This window comes from Coregonus clupeaformis, chromosome 28 (assembly GCF_020615455.1).
Source record: "Coregonus clupeaformis isolate EN_2021a chromosome 28, ASM2061545v1, whole genome shotgun sequence".
NCBI classification, from domain to species: domain Eukaryota; kingdom Metazoa; phylum Chordata; class Actinopteri; order Salmoniformes; family Salmonidae; genus Coregonus; species Coregonus clupeaformis.
The window spans coordinates 16,869,333-16,887,936 of record NC_059219.1 but is presented as its reverse complement, the minus strand read 5'-3'; the positions used below and the strand labels follow the sequence as shown (position 1 = coordinate 16,887,936).

Below are 18,604 nucleotides of genomic sequence, written 5' to 3'. Positions count from 1 at the left end.
CTGTGGTAAATTCAATTGATTGGACATGATTTGGAAAGGCACACACCTGTCTACATAAGGTCCCACAGTTGACAGCACATGTCAGAGCAAAAACCAAGCCATGAGGTCGAAATACTTGTCTGTAGAGCTCTGAGACAGGATTGTGTCAAGGCACAGATCTGGGGAAGGGTACCAAAACATTTCTGCAGCATTGAAGGTCCCCAAGAACACAGTTGCCTCCATCATTCTTAAATGGAAGAAGTTTGGAACCACCAAAACTCTTCCTAGAGCTGGCCATCTGGCCAAACTGAGCAATCGGGGGAGAAGGGCCTTGGTCAGGGAGGTGACCAAGAACTCGATGGTCACTCTGACAGAGCTCCAGAGTTCCTTTGTGGAGATGGGAGAACCTTCCAGAAGGACAACCATCTCTGCAGCACTCCACCAATCAGTCCTTTATGGTAGAGTGGCCAGACGGAAGCCACTCCTCAGTAAAAGGCACATGACAGCCAGCTTGGAGTTTGCCAAAAGGCACCTAAAAGACTGACCATGAGAAACAAGATTATTAGGTCTGATGAATCCAAGATTGAACACTTTGGCCTGAATGCCAAGCGTCACGTCTGGAGGAAACCTGGCATCATCCCTACGGTGAAGCATGGTGGTGGCAGCATCATGCTGTGGCAATGTTTATCAGCGGCAGGGACTGGGAGACTAGTCAGGATCGAGGGAAAGATGAACTGAGCAAAGTACAGAGAGATCCTTGATGAAAACCTGCTCCAGAGTGCTGAGGACCTCAGACTGGGGTGAAGGTTCACCTTCCAACAGGACAACGACCCTAAGCACACAGCCAAGACCACGCAGGAGTGGCTTCGGGACAAGTCTCTGAATGTCCTTGAGAGGCCCAGCCAGAGCCCAGACTTGAACCCAATCAAACATCTCTGGAAAGACTTGAAAATAGCTGTGCAGCGACACTCCCCATCCAACCTGACAGAGCTTGAGAGGATCTGCAGAGAAGAATGGGAGAAACTCCCCAAATACAGGTGTGCCAAGCTTGTAGCATCATACCCTTGAAGACACAAGGCTGTAATCGCTGCCAAAGGTGCTTCAACAAAGTACTGAGCAAAGGGTCTGAATACTTGTAAATGTGATATTTCCGTTTACAATTTTTTTCCTTCATATTTATAAATACCTGTTTGTGCTTTGTCATTATGGGTTATTGTTTGTTGATTGGTGAGGAAAAAAACGATTTAATCAATTTTAGAATAATGCTGTAACGTAACAAAATGTGAATGCACTGTATGCATAGCCGCGGGTAGTAGGGGTGCTGAGGTGCTGCAGCACCCCCTGATAAATCACATTAAAAAATGTATTCATAAAATAAAAACTGCACCCCACCACAAAACATCTTCCTGTGGCAATGGACATATACTCTGTTTGCAAATGTTCTCATAAACCTCCAGTTGAGAGGATCATTAAATGCATTTTTAAAGTGCTTTTCTAAGTGCTAAAAGTGCTTTTCAGTGATAAAGGCATGGTAGGTCTTTTGAAATGCTATCAAATATCAGCAACTTGTGTTTTTATGGGATAAGCCACATGATCTGTCAAAGCCCTACCTACTCTGTTACACTACAGGGGTCAATTACTACTGAGGTCACTGCTCAGGTCAGAGGGTCAGATGTGAAAGGTCACTCACGTTGTAAAGGTGTGAGAACTGGACCTCAACTGGGGTAGAGAGGGATCCTGGGGTGGGCTTGATGGTCACAGACACCACCTTGGAGTTGAGCACAGTGCTGTTTCTGGAGGCAGGGAAAGAGTGGGTGAGGAGAGGAGAAAGAGTGTGAGGAGAGAGGGGGGAACAGTTTGGTGTCACCAGCATAGGACAACTCACATGGTCAGGTGACATACCACGTGAGAAGCACACATCATTTTCATCGTTGTCAATCCCTGTTCCCATCAACAGACTAAAATCTCCCTCCAGTAATACTGCCCCATCTCTACAACACATGTTCCCATTTCTCCCTAACACAGCATACATGTCCCTCAAGACACCCTTGTATGTCCCAGCACTTGACCCATGTCCCGTTTGAAATAGACAATCTGATCAAAGCTCGCCATGTTTCACAGCCCCCACACTCTGACTCCTCTCCCCTACTCTCTCCCATCTGCAACATCTCCCTCTCTCTCTTTCTCTCTCTCTCCCTCTCGCTCTTTCTCCCTCTCACATCTCAGAACGCAATCAGTCAACGTAAACGTTTGTGTCAGCCAGCCTCTGTCTAAAACGGATCACATTTCCTTGAAGGGGAAAAAGATTCAGAGGGAACAAAGGACAGAAAAAAGAACTAACTAGGCCTGGGTAAAGGCAGAATAGAAGAGGAGCTTCCACATTACGCCCAGGGGGGAAAGTAGATTTCAGTTCTTACTGGTATGGGACACCCAAGCGCGCACACAATTTTTTTTTATGAGCTTGGTGTAATCATAGAATTACATAGGCCTATAGAATCCCTATTCATTGTATATATCATCTCTGTGGGCCTAGTAGCCTAGGCCTAGTGAAGATTTGTCATATCACTTTTAACATGTATTACATTTGTCAAACAATCATTTCAAAAAGGCGCTCTTGTAGGCTACCCGCGCACATTCGTCCACTCGCAAAATAATTCCAGCATCCAAACAGTGCACTATGCACTCGCAATTTGATGAATGGAAAGAGACATCTGTCACAAAACCTTTTGCTGCAGTTGGCTAAATCAGGGTCACGTAGAGTGTTTCTTGGTAGTCTTAAACATCTACTTTGAAACAAAAGTATACACCTCACACACATGGTTATGGGTTTAAAAAGAAGAAGACACCTGTACCATGTCAGATATAAAGTTGAAATGTATTCAATTTTGAGTTTGCATCCCAATATTACACTCTATATACATCACAGAAGACTAAAATATAACAAAACCGTTTGACATAGAGACATCGAATATTCGGTCGGTTTTGTTTATTAATGTTTATTAATTATGAAATTCTGAAAAAGATTAATACCATTCCACCCATGAGGCCAGTAGGTCATTTGACTGCAGGAAAGGGCTACAAAACACATCAAATTGCAGTTAGGAGGATTGTGTGAGTGTGATTCTGCCACTCTAGCCTGCGTTCCTACATATGTTCTTCCATCTCATTATACCTGCTCATACACATTAACGTAATGGTAGGAACACTCCTCACTGAACGAGAGAAAGCTATAGATAACAAATACACATGCTGTTTGAATACATATGCTTAGCATAAAGCAGTTCTCTGAAATGTTATTCATTCTAGATAATAGCTACTTCAGACATCCTTTTACAGCAGACAGGAGACTAAGAAAGAACGCATCAGTTCTACTACGTGGTAGCATTCAAAGCCCATTAGCCACCAAGCAAAAGAGGTTCTGGGATGCGTTCTGTGCTGGGTTCCAAATGGTACCCTATTCCCTTTATAGTACACTTATTTTGACGCATCCCTGGAGAAAGCATTGTGAGTAGAGATGTCAGTAAATCACTCTCACCTCTGTAGAGATAGGATGCTGCCCAGGTTTCTGTAGAGAACGATCCCAGTGACAAACGCTGACAAGTCATCGGCATCTGGAGTACAACACAAACATGTGTCCACCGTTCAGACACAGACCAACACACACATGAACAGACACAAACGAGATGGAGAGAGAGAGAGAGAGAGAGAGATAGGGAGAGAGAGAGAGAGAGAGAGAGAGAGAGAGAGAGAGAGAGACAGGTCAGTCAGAATCCAATAAAAAAGGGAGAGAGGGGGAGAGATGGAGGAGTGACGTGTGTTTGTGTTTGTGTGTCAGTGGTGTGTGTGTGTGTGATGACCTGCAGGTCTAGTCTTAGTGGTCTGTGCTGAAGGACAGCAGGAGAGAGAATACAGGTCAGCCAGTCTCCCTCCAGTCCTCTTGGCTCTATACCTCTGCAGCTGGCCTACATAACTACCCATCTATAAACACACACTCACACAGCATCATCACTTACACACACACTTACAGACAGACTTACCCATATTCACAAAATAGCCATGCAAACAGACATCATAAACATGATTGTTTACACATGCATGCACTTACACACCCACACGCAAACGCACACACACACACCCAAATGCAAAAGGCCAAATGACATTGAAACATTTTCCACTGTCACACAACAATGTATTTAATGCGACAAAAAGGGTTGCCATGGTAGCATGGCTGGGTATGGCATGCCATGATGGCAGACTGCACTGGCAAAATAGACAAAAACACACCCAGAAAAACCCAGAAAAAGATTTGATTTATTCCAACCTGTGTCACAGCTAAACTAAACTGCTGGGCGGAAGGCCAGAAGAGAAGGACATGGCCTGAGGATGTCTCCTGCTGCAGTGTCACAGACACAAACCCACAAAGTCCATCTGTTCTTCTATCTAAAGGACCTCAGCTCTCTCTCACGCTCCAACACGCTGTGGCTGGCAGGCTAGCAGTATGGATGTGTGCTGAGAGGACACAGAAGTATGCCAGGCAGCAGGCAGAGGGTACTATACCACTCCAGGCCAGGCAGCTGAGATCCCATGGGCATCAGCGAGGAACCGAGCGAGAGAGAGGGAAAGTTTGTGTATGCATGTGTGTGGTGTGTGTGTGTGTGTGTGTGTGTGTGTGTGTGTGTGTGTGTGTGTGTGTGTGTGTGTATGTATGTATGTGTGTGTGACATAAATTATCTTGCACTCCCCTTCATATCATGGGCCTGCTAGCCAATATGTTCAGCCAAAATGATCACAGCAGTAGAGAGGCAACAAAGGGGGATATTTAACAATTATACAATGCACTGCTGTGTGTGTGAGAGTGTGTGTGTGTGCGTGTTTATGTGTGTGTATGTGTGGGTGTATGTGAGTGTATGTGTGTGTGTGTCAAATGCGTTCCAATGCATGTCCCCCATCTTTAATGCTCTGATAGTTTCCGAGAGGCGGCTGAGGAAAAACATTTAAATCAGTGCAACTGGGGAGCCATTTTGGCCCCCTGTGAGCCATGCCCAGTATAGAGCAGCAGGTGAGAGGCATGACTGACTGTTGATGTGCTGTTGCCGCCATGAAGACACTTCTACCAGTGGGGGAGGAGATTAGCTTTAATTGCCCCTGATTGGCTCCTGTTGACTCCTGATTAGCAAGTGACTGGCTCATTAACATGGTAGCCGTGGTAATGATCTATGTCACAGAGAGAGCCAAACTATCCCATTGGCTGAGACTGAGGAACCCCACGTCTCCACACAGCTGCGAGTCTGGAGGCTCTCAAATGTCAAGTGCAATTCCATATGCTAATTTTGAATGAATGTTTTGTTTGTTTGTTTGTGTGTGTGTGTGTGTTTTGTGTGTGTGTGTATGTGCTCTCACCTGGCTTGCCTGTGGAGAGGATGTTTTTGGAGACAGTAACTCTGTCTTCAGAGTTGCGGGCCCAGTCCATCATCCCCTTCCAGCCCTTCATAGGGAAGCTGATATCTGCATTACCCGCCACCGGACGCTTGTGGATGGACAGAACTGGAGAGAGAGAGAGAGAGAGAGAGAGAGAGGGAATTATATTTTATTCACTATATAAACTCATGATTCATCACTTACTTAAGCAATAAGGCCCGAGGGGGTGTAGTATAAGGCCAATATACCACGGCTAAGGTCTGTTCTTACATTCGACGCAACGCAGAATGCCTGGATACAGCCCTTAGCCGTGGTATATTGGCCATATACCACAAACCCCCGAGGTGCCTTATAGCTATTATAAACTCGTTTAGAGCAGTAAAAATAAATGTTTTGTCATACCCGTGGTATACAGTCTGATATACCACGGCTGTCAGCCAATTAGCATTCAGGGCTTGAACCACCCAGTTTATAATGTGTGTTAGCCATTTGTTTGACCAACCTCTTCTTTCTCACTGTGTACATATTTAAATTATAGCTATCTAAATACAGTAATAACTAACTTGTTTATTCTCTCTCTCTCTCTCTCTCTCTCTCTCTCTCTCTCTCTCTCTCTCTCTCTCTCTCTCTCTCTCTCTCTCTCTCTCTGTGTGTGTGTGAGGTGTGTAGGACTCAGGGAGTGTGAGGTCAGTAACTAGGAGCGGTGTGGCGGTGGATGTGGGTGGATGTTCGGCTGCAATGCAGACAGCGAGGCGGGCAGCGGGCTGGGCAGCGCTATAAACAGCACCTTACGGCTGGCCCCTCCACTCCCCCACACACTCCCCAGACACGCCAGCTACAGACCTCCCTGTACACACTGTGCCATGTTTATCTGCAGGTCAGCGAGAAGCCAAGCGCCTGCTTGCGTGATGCTGTTTGTTTTACAAATATTACATTCTGCGTGAAACAGAGAAGTTCACAGACACTGTGTTTGTGTGTGTGTCTGTGCACGCAAGAGCTTGTGCGTGTGTGTGTGTGCGCATGTGTATGTGTAAGCAGAAGTTCACAGTCACTGGTCTGGAACTGAGCAGATTGTGAGTGTGATTTTAGGCTCTGTTCCCACTGGGCACAGACGTAAATTGGTTCAACGTATTTCCATTGAAATGACGTGGAAACAACGTTGATTCAACCAGTGTGTGCCCAGTGGGAACAGCCCAAGATATCTGTTCTATAGCCCTGTTTGGTCCGTGGGTGGTACCCAGGGGGAATGGCAATATTTAGACCTCCTTGCTCACACCCTCTGTTCTGATTCCAAAAGACATAGAGAGACTGAACTGACTGAACCAGTGAAATCCACACACATCAGATACAACACTAACAGATGAAATCCCCTAGTGTCCTGGCTGGGTGTATATCCAATTCAGATTATCCAGCTCTGAAATACTGCCAATGTGGCTATCCCTGCTTTTCCACCATGGCCTAAAGGCCTAGTATTAACTGGAAGAAAAACACATAGTTCAATAGGAAAAGTCCACATTGAACAAACAAAGGCTCAGCTGTCTGAAAACATTACTAGCCATCGAATCCTTGCTTTCTCCGTCCTTGTTTCCACAATTCCTGTCAAAGCGCATTGGAGGAGAGGATCCAAAGTCCCTCTCTCGGACCTCCTCCTCCAATGAGCTTTGAGAGGAATTCAGGACATGCAATTTGAGAAGAATTGAGGACACAAGGACAGAGGAAGCAATATTTTCAGATACAGCCGAAGAGACAGGGGTCAAAGGAAAAAGCTTACCTAGGTTGTCGGTGACCTCGACCATGTCCTGGAAGTCTTTCATCCTAAGACCGTACACGTCCACGAAGTCTTCCACCAACCGGAACAGCTCCTTTATGTTAGGACCCAACTAAGAGAGAGAGAAAAGGGAGAGACAGAGAGAGAGAGAGAGAGAGAGAGAGAGAGAGAGAGAGAGAGAGAGAGAGAGAGAGAGAGAGAGAGAGAGAGAGAGAGAGAGAGAGAGAGAGAGAGAGAGGAGAGAGAGAGAGAGAGAGAGAGGGGGTGAGAGAGAGCGAGGGAGAGAGAAAGGGAGAGAGAGAGAGAGAGAGAGAGAGAGGGGGAGAGAGAGAGAGAGAGAGAGAGAGAGAGAGAGAGGGGGAGAGAGAGCGAGAGAGAGGGAGAGAGAGAGAAAGAGAAACAGGAGACAAGAGGACTGATGTTTCATCGAGCGAACACCGAACAGACACCCACTCTTAAGTCTGTTCATCTGCATCACACACCATCCAACTATCTCCCGGGAGACTGCCATGATGTCACTAAGATGCCGACGGCTAGACAGAAAGGCACCAGAGAATAGTCATTGAAATGATCTCCATACAACACATGGCTGACACACATTAAGAAAGAACACAAACTGTGACCATGCATGCTAGCTCACGTGTGTGCCTAAAGATGTGCGAGTGAGTCTGTGAGAAGAAGAGAGAGAGACCAACTCACCAGTTGTGCTTCTTCCCATCTCTCTCTGTTCTCCTCCATCAGCAGGTTACTGACTGACTGAACAAAGTTCTGTGATCCAGTACAGAACGAAGAGAAAGGGAGAGAGGAGGCCATGAGACATTACTCTACACCATTAACCTTCAATTGACCTCTTACAAACATTCACTCCAACCATTTAATTAACACCAGTCAAAGCAATGATGACAATTCTAAACGTAGCCCTGTCCCAAACCCAAACCCAAACTTCCAATCCAAACAAATGCTCCCTCTCCTTACTCTCATGTCTGCATTGGTGGGGCTGTTGTAAGCCCTTCTGAAGATCTCTGTCATGTTCTTCAGCACGTCCACTATGGCCAGCAAGTCTCCGCTGTAGCTGGTCCCATCGCTGGACGTTACCCTGAGCTTGGTCATCACCTCTGAAACTCCATCCCCCACAAGCCCCCGCTGGGCCTTGGACAGGTGTTCCCGAGTCTGGGGAGGAAAGGTATGAGTGAAACACTCAGAAAATATCACCACTGAATAGAGTTGATCTTCTGATCAACTCACTTATTAGTAAAATTGGCTGAACTTAAACTAACATACATTTCCTGTCTGTCTTCTTAATTTGGTCTTGACCATTTGTGATTTGTTAGTAACATCCCACTGGTCACACACTGGTTGAATCAACATTGTTTCCATGTCATTTCAATGAAATTTCGTTGAACCAACGTGGAAAAGACGTTGAATTGACGTCTGTGCCCAATGGGATGTCTTGGGGGGGAAACGTGAACTGAGCAGGTAAATGATCTCAAATGGCAGCCTCTGGGCACTTTGTAACTTCTGTTTTCAGATGTAAAGTACAAGAGTACATTTTCTATCATTGATCATCTCTCTGGTACTCACCAGTGTTTGGATGCTGCGGTAGTCGTTGGAGATACACTTCATATAAGTGGGGTTCTCCCAGTAGGCTATTCCCTCATCATCCAGGGTGCACCGCCTCAGGATCAGCCCTGGATGGGGACACAGAGTGGGGAGTTAACATCACTAAAGCCTGGGGATCCTAGAGGCCTAACCCATCCTAAGCCAGGCCATGTCTTATGGATATTCCTCTGGCTAGGTGTAGATCAGGGAGGTTAGTAAGGGTTTGCTCTGAGACATGGCCGTAGACTCTTATGGCGTCTAACGTCTGAAGCCATTGGAGCTATGTCTCAGGGTAAAAGGGCGGTAGCTCACCATTGGCATTAGGAGGGCAGCGTACAGCTGCTGTGTCTCCTGCTGGAGTCATCTTCCACACTACGTTGGAGAAGTTCTCCTCTGCACAGATCTCATGAGGCTCTGCACCAAAATCAATCAGAGTAAACATCAGTATTCCACCAATCAGAGTGTCAAATGGGTCGTCCACCGATTCAGTGCCTTTTCAGAAGTGTAACTTGGTAAAAATAAATATATATATTTCACAAAATTTGTACATTCTGTCATAAAGAGCACATGTTCACTTATTCCCATCTCAAGAGGTGAAATAAAAAAAGACTATTAAGTGCCAAATAAAGTAACAGGGTTTCCTCTTAAATCAGCCCCTGTGACAGGAGGAATGGAAGCTTTTTGTGTGCAACAGGGAGTGGTAATTAAATGCAAGCTTCACCCAAAACAATTCTAGCCTGTCTATCTATGGGTAACAGGGTTGACGTGTTATGCTTGACCCACTCAGTTTTCCGTCACAAAACACCAGAAAATGGCCAAAAACAGTTGAACCAGCTCACCTGCTTTTACACTATGATTTGATTATAAGTTCAATATTTATTTTGATTATTATTTTTTAAAGGAATAGTTTTATCACATTAAAACAAGAGTTCAGTTCACGTAACAGGGTTGACCTTAGAATGAGGGACACTAATCACATGAAATAAATAATAATCTTCAGAAATGACTTTGTCAAAGCAACAAAATAACTAAGGCTTTACAATGATGGTGAAACTTGGAGAAATTTGGGAATAAGTGGGTTGAACTCTTCCTAGAATTGACACAGGGTTGACGGAGGACGTGTCAAAATGCTGAATTTTGGCACTTTAGCAAGCCTTTTTCATATTCAAAATCAGATTGATTGAATTCTCCATGTGGTCTATATTAAAGGGCACTTCATTTAAAGCAAAAATCCTTCATTGAAACAATAACAAAGTGGACATCCCGCCACTGTTTTGGTAAAAAGCTGAGGGATTGGCCTGGAGAAATGTAACCACTCTCAAATTCATAGACAGAGCTATGAATGCTAGGACTGATTAACCATGATATGAAAATTATACTTTTAACCATGTTTTGAGGCTATAAAGTATTTGTTTACATTTATATTGTTTACATACATTGGAGTAAAACAAGCTTATATTTTGGGTTCTGATGGGGTACGACAGTTGAACTAAGCTCAATGGGTATATATCATTAATTTATACGTCCAAAAATGGACGTAGCAACTAAGGATTTCAGCTTTAATATAATCGTTTTTTTAAATGCAATATTGGTGCATAATTTCTACTTAAAACATCAAAGGGCACTCATTTAGTGGAATGACCCAAATATGTTTTGATTTTGACAAAAGAGGAAGATATTAATATATTTGGAAAGCAAGATAGGTACTGTATAATATGAGATATGTACTGTATAATAAAAAATGACAGATGGCAGATTGCAGCTCTGAAGGAGATGAGTGCTAGTATTCTAAGTCTTTAGCTGAACTGTCATTGGTATTCTCTCTCTCCCCCTCTCTCTCTCTCCCTCTCTACCGCACCTGCTGTCTTGACCTCTGAATGCTCGGCTATGAAAAGCCAACTGACATTTACTCTGACCTGCTGACCTTTTGCACCCTCGACTTCCACTGTGATTATTATTTGACCCTGCTGGTCATTTATGAACGTTTGAACATCTTGAAGAACGATCTGGCCTCATAATCTCCACCCGGCAAAGCCAGAAGAGGACTGGCCATCCCTCAGAGCCTAGTTCCTCTCTAGGTTTCTTCCTATGTTCCTGCCTTTCTAGGGAGTTTTTCCTAGACACCGTGCTTCTACATCTGCATTGCTTGCTCTTTGGGGTTTTAGGCTAGGTTTCTGTACAAGCACTTTGTGACATCTGATTGATCGATTGATTAAGAGCACACCTTTCCATGACTGTGTCCTGACTACTCACCTGGACACCTCTTCTCATTGCAGCGTCGCACCTCCTCACGATCCCCAGGACAATCTTCACCCCCAAAGAAGGGCCCATAGCAAATCCTCTGTCTCTGTTGGCTCCCCCCACCACATGTCTTGGTGCAGCCCACCCACGACGTCCACGGATGCCACTTCCCCTCCACTAAGATACAGATCACAGCTCTAAGGTCAGTTTTGCATTCCCCTCCACCTAATGGTTAAGATCAGGATTGGCGTACAGTGAACTTATCCTAGATCTGTGCCTGTGGGCAAATTCTACAGAGTTTTGACAGCAGATGTTACCTGGGCACTCCCGTAGGAAACAGTCTCTGGTCTCTATCCACTCCCCGCGACACTCTGATCCTCCGTACGAAGGTCCGTTACACTCCCTGATCCGCTGCATGGTCCCGTTGGAGCAGGACGCAGAGCAAGTACCCCAATTAGCCCACTCATTCCAAACTCCATCAACTGGGACAGCAGAGAGAGAGAGAGAGAGAGAGAGAGAGAGAGAGAGAGAGAGAGAGAGAGAGAGAGAGAGGGAGAGAGAGAGAGAGAGAGAGAGAGAGAGAGAGAGAGAGAGAGAGAGAGAGAGAGAGAGAGAGAGAGAGAGAGAGAGAGGAGAGAGAGAGAGAGAGAGAGAGAGAGAGAGAGAGAGAGGGAGAGGGAGAGAGAGAGAGAGAGAGAGAGAGAGAGAGAGAGAGAGAGAGAGAGAGAGAGGGAGAGAGAGGTCTAGGTTACTTCTGTCCATGTATTAGGTTGTCTATGTCTCTGTGTGCATAATGCAACTTTGTACAGGCTTTTATTCATCCTTCATGCATAAACAAGAAGCTTTTCACATGACCTTCACAGGGATAATTTGTCTCTGTATATGACTGTAGAGGTGACTGCCATGATGACTGAAGTTGTCAAGAGTAGGGAATAGGGTGTCATTTCGGACGCAGCTGAGTAAGAATCCAGTAAGAAATCTGTGTAATCTCACCTGGGCAGACAGCGATGTTGCAGAACTTGGTCTGTTTCTCCGGCCCCATACAGGGGTCTCCCCCAAACTGAGGGGGCTTGCAGCTGCGCGTGCGATCCCGGTAACCACGGCCACAGGTTGACGAACACAAGCTCCATGGCGACCACTCGTCCCAAGCCCCGTGCACTGCAATCAGAGCGGCTAGGGTATGATTTATAGAGAGAACCACACATACCTTCACCACGACAACAACAACAACAACATCAACTACAAAACACATCAACATCAAACACTCTATGATACAAACCAGCCTGTTGCCATAATTCCGTCACAAACATCCTTCTCTCAGGCCTGCATGGTTCTCCTGTGTAGACCTCTCTAACCTTATTTCAGTGTTTAATGTGTTCACCTGCATAGTTCCATATTAAAGTCCTGGTCTGGACCGTTATTTTCTGTTAGGTAAGAGAAGCCCCAGGATGCATTTCACAGAGAGGTTGGGTAAAAGACATCACAAGGAAGTTGGGCATCAGAATAACTATTCTGCTGCTTGGCAGGTAAGCCCCATGCCCATCTCTCTAAGGCAGATGCTTCTAAAGAGGCTTTGTATAGGGCTATAGACATCCAGGCCATGGAGTTGTTCAGTGGGAAGAAGGGGTAGAGATCATCAGGGAGAGAGAGGAGTGCTTGTATGCGTGAGCGGGGCCAGGAGAGGGCTGGAGACGAGGGGCAGCAGGGAGGCAGCCGAGGGGGAGCTTACCTGGACAGACGGCAGAGTTGTTGCAGGGCCTCTGCTCTCGGAGCGGGCCACTGCACTGGGTGCTGTAGGAGGAGGAGACACAGAAACGTGTGCGGCTCTGCCAGCCTTCACCGCACGTGGCCGAACACACACTCCACGATGACCACTCCTCACCTGACGCAGCCTGGTCCACTGAGGGGGGAGGGAGGGAGGGAGGGAGGGAGGGAGGGAGGGAGGGAGGAGGGAGGGAGGGAGGGAGGGAGGGAGGGAAGGGATGGTCCAGGGTGGAGGGGGGAGGAGAGGGCCGAAACTAATTATCATGCAGGAACAGCCTCCCATTGGCCAAAATAGGAGGGGGCGTGGCATGGTTTGATGTAAGGGAGATTCTGTGCTGCCAGGCTCTATTGGCTCTGATTCCATTTCCTTAGCATTGACTTGATATACAGGCGAAGGCAATTCCATTGGCTACTGGATACGTCAATCATTTCCCTGGCTGCCATGACTGCCCAATGCATTCAGTAGACCCGGTCAGTCAGTCAAGTCTGGCCAATGGGAAAAGCTGGTCAGTCATGGCTGTCCAATGGGGGAAGCAGGGGTGAGGGGAGCTGAACAGAGGGACCTGATTCGCTAATTCAGCAGAGGCATCATTCATAGAGAGGAAGGACTTATCAAGACAGGACACAATCTCCATTATAGCAGCTAAATTCATGACCTCACAAAACAACAAAACAACAAAACAGTTTCACCCGATTTATTCAGGGTCCATGTTGGAATTAGTGCCGTGGCACTTAGGCAAGAAAGAGTTTGGGAGATTTTGATTGATGTACAGGCCAATGTGAGGGAGGAATTCAGGGATAGCTAGCTATAACCTTGGTGCAGTGACAGACTATAATGGTAGGAGGTGGTCCTGTGTGATCTGTTCTGTGCAGGTAGGTCAGTGACCCAAGCGGCTGTTAGTGACTGATGCATGGGCTCCCTCTGCGTCCTGTTGTCTTACCTGTCTGTGGGGCCTGCTGTCCGCCGCCACCGCCCCGCGTCTTGTCTACATCGCCACCGCCGCCATCGCGCTTGCGGCTGTCCACGGAGCGAAGTGATTGGCTGCGAGAGAGATGACGGCCTTTGCCTAGAGGGGTGGGGCAAGGCCGGGGGGGAGGGGTTAGCAACTTAACCACCAATGGCATTTTGTTTTTAGGACACAACCGTGACGTGATTGGTCACCCAGAAGAGCATCAGCCAAACTTGGGAATTTTGTAATGGTAAACCAGGTGTGGTGTGTGATTGTGTTTATGTGTATTTACTGTATGTCTCGCTGTCTTTTTTGTCTTTGGAACCGTGATTGTTATTGCTCAAACAGTTGGAATAAGAACATGGAATTCTGACATTGATCACAGTCTATCAAAACATCTATAGTTATGAAGACTGGAAGGGTGATATAGAGCTATTGGAAGCCCTATTCACACATGTCCTTACTTCTATAAAATTGCTTATATGCACATGCAGTGTGAGGGATTCTTGCTCACTGAGAAGTATCAATTTTCTTCAATCTCTTTCTTAAGAGTTATGCTTCTGTATTTGCCTTGAGAAATGGTTGACTATGTCTTTAAATAATAGCATCGATCAAAGTCCCCTTTCCAACATGTACTCCTTGCATCCCAATATTTACTTGTTGGACAGAAGAGAGTGGAGGGAATAAAGGAAAAGATAACAGAGAAATGGGATTGAGAGAAGAAGAACGAGAGAGAGAGAGAGAGAGTCAAAGAGAAACAGACATATTTAGATTCAGGAGGACACTAATGATGCGCAGGTCAGCTGTTTGTTCACACGCACCCGTCCTCAATTGCTAATAACCGATCTGCAACCAACCGACTATATGTGATAAAGTGAAAATCTGAGGCCCGCACCCGTCCCTAACCCGCTAATATAGAAAATGTGTTATAGGCTACAGTCAGAGACGGCGGAACAATTTTTTGACAGGGGGTGCAGGATCTTTTTGTTGCCTGATTTAGATATGTTTCTGCTTTATAATTTCAGACATTTTGGTAGGCTATTTGTTAGTCAACTGTCTATAATTAGTGTACAGGAGTGATAAATGATATTGTCATTTCAGAATCCCTGTCCAGCAATTCTCATTTGCGGGTGCTCCATTAAGATGTGGAAGAGGACGAGGATTTTTTGACAGGGGGTGCAGGATTTTTTTTGCCTGATTTAGATATGTTTCTGCTTTATAATTTCCAACATTTTGGTAGGCTATTTGTTAGTCAACTGTCTATTATTAGATACATGCAGCTTCTCTTCTGTCATTATATGTTGTCCTAGAAGACTAAATAAACCCGCTGCTCACCAGAATAATGTCATAAATCAATAGAATTAATGCCTCAATCTAGTTGACATCAGTAAAGTTCTCTGTGATCTCTGTTTCTTTCACGGAGCAACAACGTTTAGGGACCGGGGATAAAATGCAATAACAAAAAAAAAAGCGACAGATTTTCTGTGCAAAATTTCCAAATGACATCAGTTTGACCGGTTGTAAGGAACTAGAAAGCTGTGAAAACGACCCAACATTTTTCAGATAAGATTTCCATTTGGCTTGGATGCATATTTTATCTAATTGAAACACTATCAGCTTTTATGATGCTGATAAAGATAGCACCTCTACAGACGGCATCTAACAGCGCATTCAAATTCTCTCAAGATGCTCAAATAAATAAAACATATTTCTCCACCCTGCATTGGGTGTAACATTTTACTGCAAGAAATGCTTGATTCTGCAGGAATTCATATTAAGGTTATGTGAGAGGTTATAGACCTACAGTCAATGACAGATTTCAGATTCCATTTAACCCATCTGAACAGTAGGCTACAGTTCAATTGACGTGCCTTAGGCCTATTTGAAGTCCCCATTTTATGACTGTCGAACTTACAGTGGGGAAAAAAAGTATTTAGTCAGCCACCAATTGTGCAAGTTCTCCCACTTAAAAAGATGAGAGAGGCCTGTAATATTCATCATAGGTACACGTCAACTATGACAGACAAATCGAGAAAAAATAATCCAGAAAATCACATTGTAGGATTTTTAATGAATTTATTTGCAAAATATGGTGGAAAATAAGTATTTGGTCACCTACAAACAAGCAAGAATTCTGGCTCTCACAGACCTGTAACTTCTTCTTTAAGAGGCTCCTCTGTCCTCCACTCGTTACCTGTATTAATGGCACCTGTTTGAACTTGTTATCAGTATAAAAGACACCTGTCCACAACCTCAAACAGTCACTCCAAACTCCACTATGGCCAAGACCAAAGAGCTGTCAAAGGACACCAGAAACAAAATTGTAGACCTGCACCAGGCTGGGAAGACTGAATCTGCAATAGGTAAGCAGCTTGGTTTGAAGAAATCAACTGTGGGAGCAATTATTAGGAAATGGAAGACATACAAGACCACTGATAATCTCCCTCGATCTGGGGCTCCACGCAAGATCTCACCCCGTGGGGTCAAAATGATCACAAGAACGGTTAACAAAAATCCCAGAACCACACAGGGGGACCTAGTGAATGACCTGCAGAGAGCTGGGACCAAAGTAACAAAGCCTACCATCAGTAACACACTACGCCGCCAGGGACTCAAATCCTGCAGTGCAAGACGTGTCCCCCTGCTTAAGCCAGTACATGTCCAGGCCCGTCTGAAGTTTGCTAGAGTGCATTTGGATGATCCAGAAGAGGATTGGGAGAATGTCATATGGTCAGATGAAACCAAAATAGAACTTTTTGGTAAAAACTCAACTCGTCAGTGTTTGGAGGACAAAGAATGCTGAGTTGCATCCAAAGAACACCATACCTATTGTGAAGCATGGGGGTGGAAACATCATGCTTTGGGGCTGTTTTTCTGCAAAGGGACCAGGACGACTGATACCTGTAAAGGAAAGAATGAATGGGGCCATGTATCATGAGATTTTGAGTGAAAACCTCCTTCCACCAGCAAGGGAATTGAAGATGAAACGTGGCTGGGTCTTTCAGCATGACAATGATCCCAAACACACCGCCCGGGCAACGAAGGAGTGGCTTTGTAAGAAGCATTTCAAGGTCCTGGAGTGGCCTAGCCAGTCTCCAGATCTCAACCCCATAGAAAATCTTTGGAGGGAGTTGAAAGTCTGTGTTGTCCAGCGACAGCCCCAAAACATCACTGCTCTAGAGGAGATGTACATGGAGGAATGGGCCAAAATACCAGCAACAGTGTGTGCAAACCTTGTGAAGACTTACAGAAAACGTTTGACCTGTTTCATTGCCAACAAAGGGTATATAACAAAGTATTGAGAAACTTTTGTTATTGACCAAATACTTATTTTCCACCATAATTTGCAAATAAATAAAAAAAAAATCCTACAATGTGATTTTCTGGAGAAAAAAAATCTCAATTTGTCTGTCATAGTTGACGTGTACCTACGATGAAAATTACAGGCCTCTCTCATCTTTTTAAGTGGGAGAACTTGCACAATTGGTGGCTGACTAAATACTTTTTTCCCCCACTGTATATAGCGCCCCACAATCATGACACTGCTATCATCTTCTTTCACCACTTCATCAAATCTTTCCCAAACATGACTTTTCTGACCCTCCCTTCTCTTCATTTTCAACTCTCCATTTCACAGCTTTTGTCTAATTGAATTAAACTTTGACAATGTCCTTTTTGCCTCTGTGGATAGACGTTAACTTTTTGTGCCTGTTCCCAAAAGCATTAGGTGATTGGTGTGTAGGCTCTTTGGCTCATGTACTGCTAGGCCCTAAAGCTTAGGTTTACGCACTAATGCCAGATAGCCTAAAATAATGAAAGAAAAACCTCAATCTAGCCTATAAATAGAAATTACACAAGAATTATACATTTATGGATTTGTTTTCTCTTTAATCAATCCGCTTCCACCCACCCGCCCTTCATCTACACAATATGTCGGGGCCTAAGCCCGCCCTCCCCGCAGGGACATAACCGCAGGGATATAACCGCGGGGACATAACCGCGGGGACATAACCGCAGGGATATAACCGCGGGGACATAACCGCGGGGACATAACCGCGGGGACTGCGGGTTATGAGTCAACTCGCGCATCACTAATCCACACACACAGACACACGCGCATGCCCACTTATGCACACCCATGCACGCACTCACGCACATACAGAAAAAAACACACACATACACACACATGTACGTGCACACAGGTTCGGGCAGGGTCTTTGTCAAGCTCACCACTGCAGGGCTGAGGGTTACAGGGCCTTCCCTCCTCCAGTACTCCCTCACACAGGTATGACTCCTCCGAGGGGGATTGACAGGTACGGCTCCGGGTCTGAACGCCACCACCACAGTCACTGCTGCACTCCGCCCACTCCGCCCACACACTCCAGCCACCTGTAGGGGCAGACAGACAGACACACACACACATATACACACACACACAGTTAGCCACTGTTTTCATGCAAAACATCCCTTAGACATAAATAGACATAAAGGTGTACAGGAGTGATAAATGTTATTGTCATTTCAGAATCCCTGTCCAGCAATTCTCATTTGAGGGTGCCCCATTAAGATATGGATGAGGAGGAGGAGGAGGAGGAGGAGGAGGGGGAGGTGTAAATAGCAGCAGCTGAATGGTCTTATTCTCTATGGCACCATCCCAAATGGTACCCTATTCCCTACATAGTGCACTGGGCCCTGATCAAAAGTAATGCACTATATAGGGGATAGGGTGCCATTTCGGACACAGCCTGTGTGTCTTCTCTATGTCTTATAGCTCATGAATGTTTAATGGGACAGACAGATGCCTTTCAGCTCCCACAGGCCCCCACAAATATGTATTAATCTGCATGAATAGAACATGAAGCTGTACGACGGCCAGACACACACA

At 45.4% G+C, this 18,604-nt stretch overlaps 1 protein-coding gene across 7 annotated transcripts in view; it reads right to left on the bottom strand.

Annotated features, from left to right (window-relative positions):
• Nucleotides 1-18,604, bottom strand: part of LOC121543027 (adhesion G protein-coupled receptor B1) — a 103,176-nt gene that overhangs the window by 26,236 nt on the left and 58,336 nt on the right. For 6 of the 7 annotated variants that reach the window (XM_041852703.2, XM_041852705.2, XM_041852707.2 and 3 more), the window contains exons 3-16: nucleotides 17,950-18,108; nucleotides 13,711-13,836; nucleotides 12,735-12,905; nucleotides 11,999-12,178; nucleotides 11,323-11,487; nucleotides 11,018-11,182; nucleotides 9,077-9,178; nucleotides 8,747-8,853; nucleotides 8,141-8,335; nucleotides 7,865-7,933; nucleotides 7,169-7,277; nucleotides 5,380-5,523; nucleotides 3,515-3,590; nucleotides 1,670-1,772 (exon numbers count right to left, since the gene is read on the bottom strand). In XM_041852703.2, the coding sequence (XP_041708637.1) occupies nucleotides 1,670-1,772; nucleotides 3,515-3,590; nucleotides 5,380-5,523; nucleotides 7,169-7,277; nucleotides 7,865-7,933; nucleotides 8,141-8,335; nucleotides 8,747-8,853; nucleotides 9,077-9,178; nucleotides 11,018-11,182; nucleotides 11,323-11,487; nucleotides 11,999-12,178; nucleotides 12,735-12,905; nucleotides 13,711-13,836; nucleotides 17,950-18,108 (1,871 nt within the window). The remainder of the gene's footprint in view (nucleotides 1-1,669; nucleotides 1,773-3,514; nucleotides 3,591-5,379; nucleotides 5,524-7,168; nucleotides 7,278-7,864; nucleotides 7,934-8,140; nucleotides 8,336-8,746; nucleotides 8,854-9,076; nucleotides 9,179-11,017; nucleotides 11,183-11,322; nucleotides 11,488-11,998; nucleotides 12,179-12,734; nucleotides 12,906-13,710; nucleotides 13,837-17,949; nucleotides 18,109-18,604) is intronic. The other variant, XM_041852709.2, reaches the window with a different exon arrangement.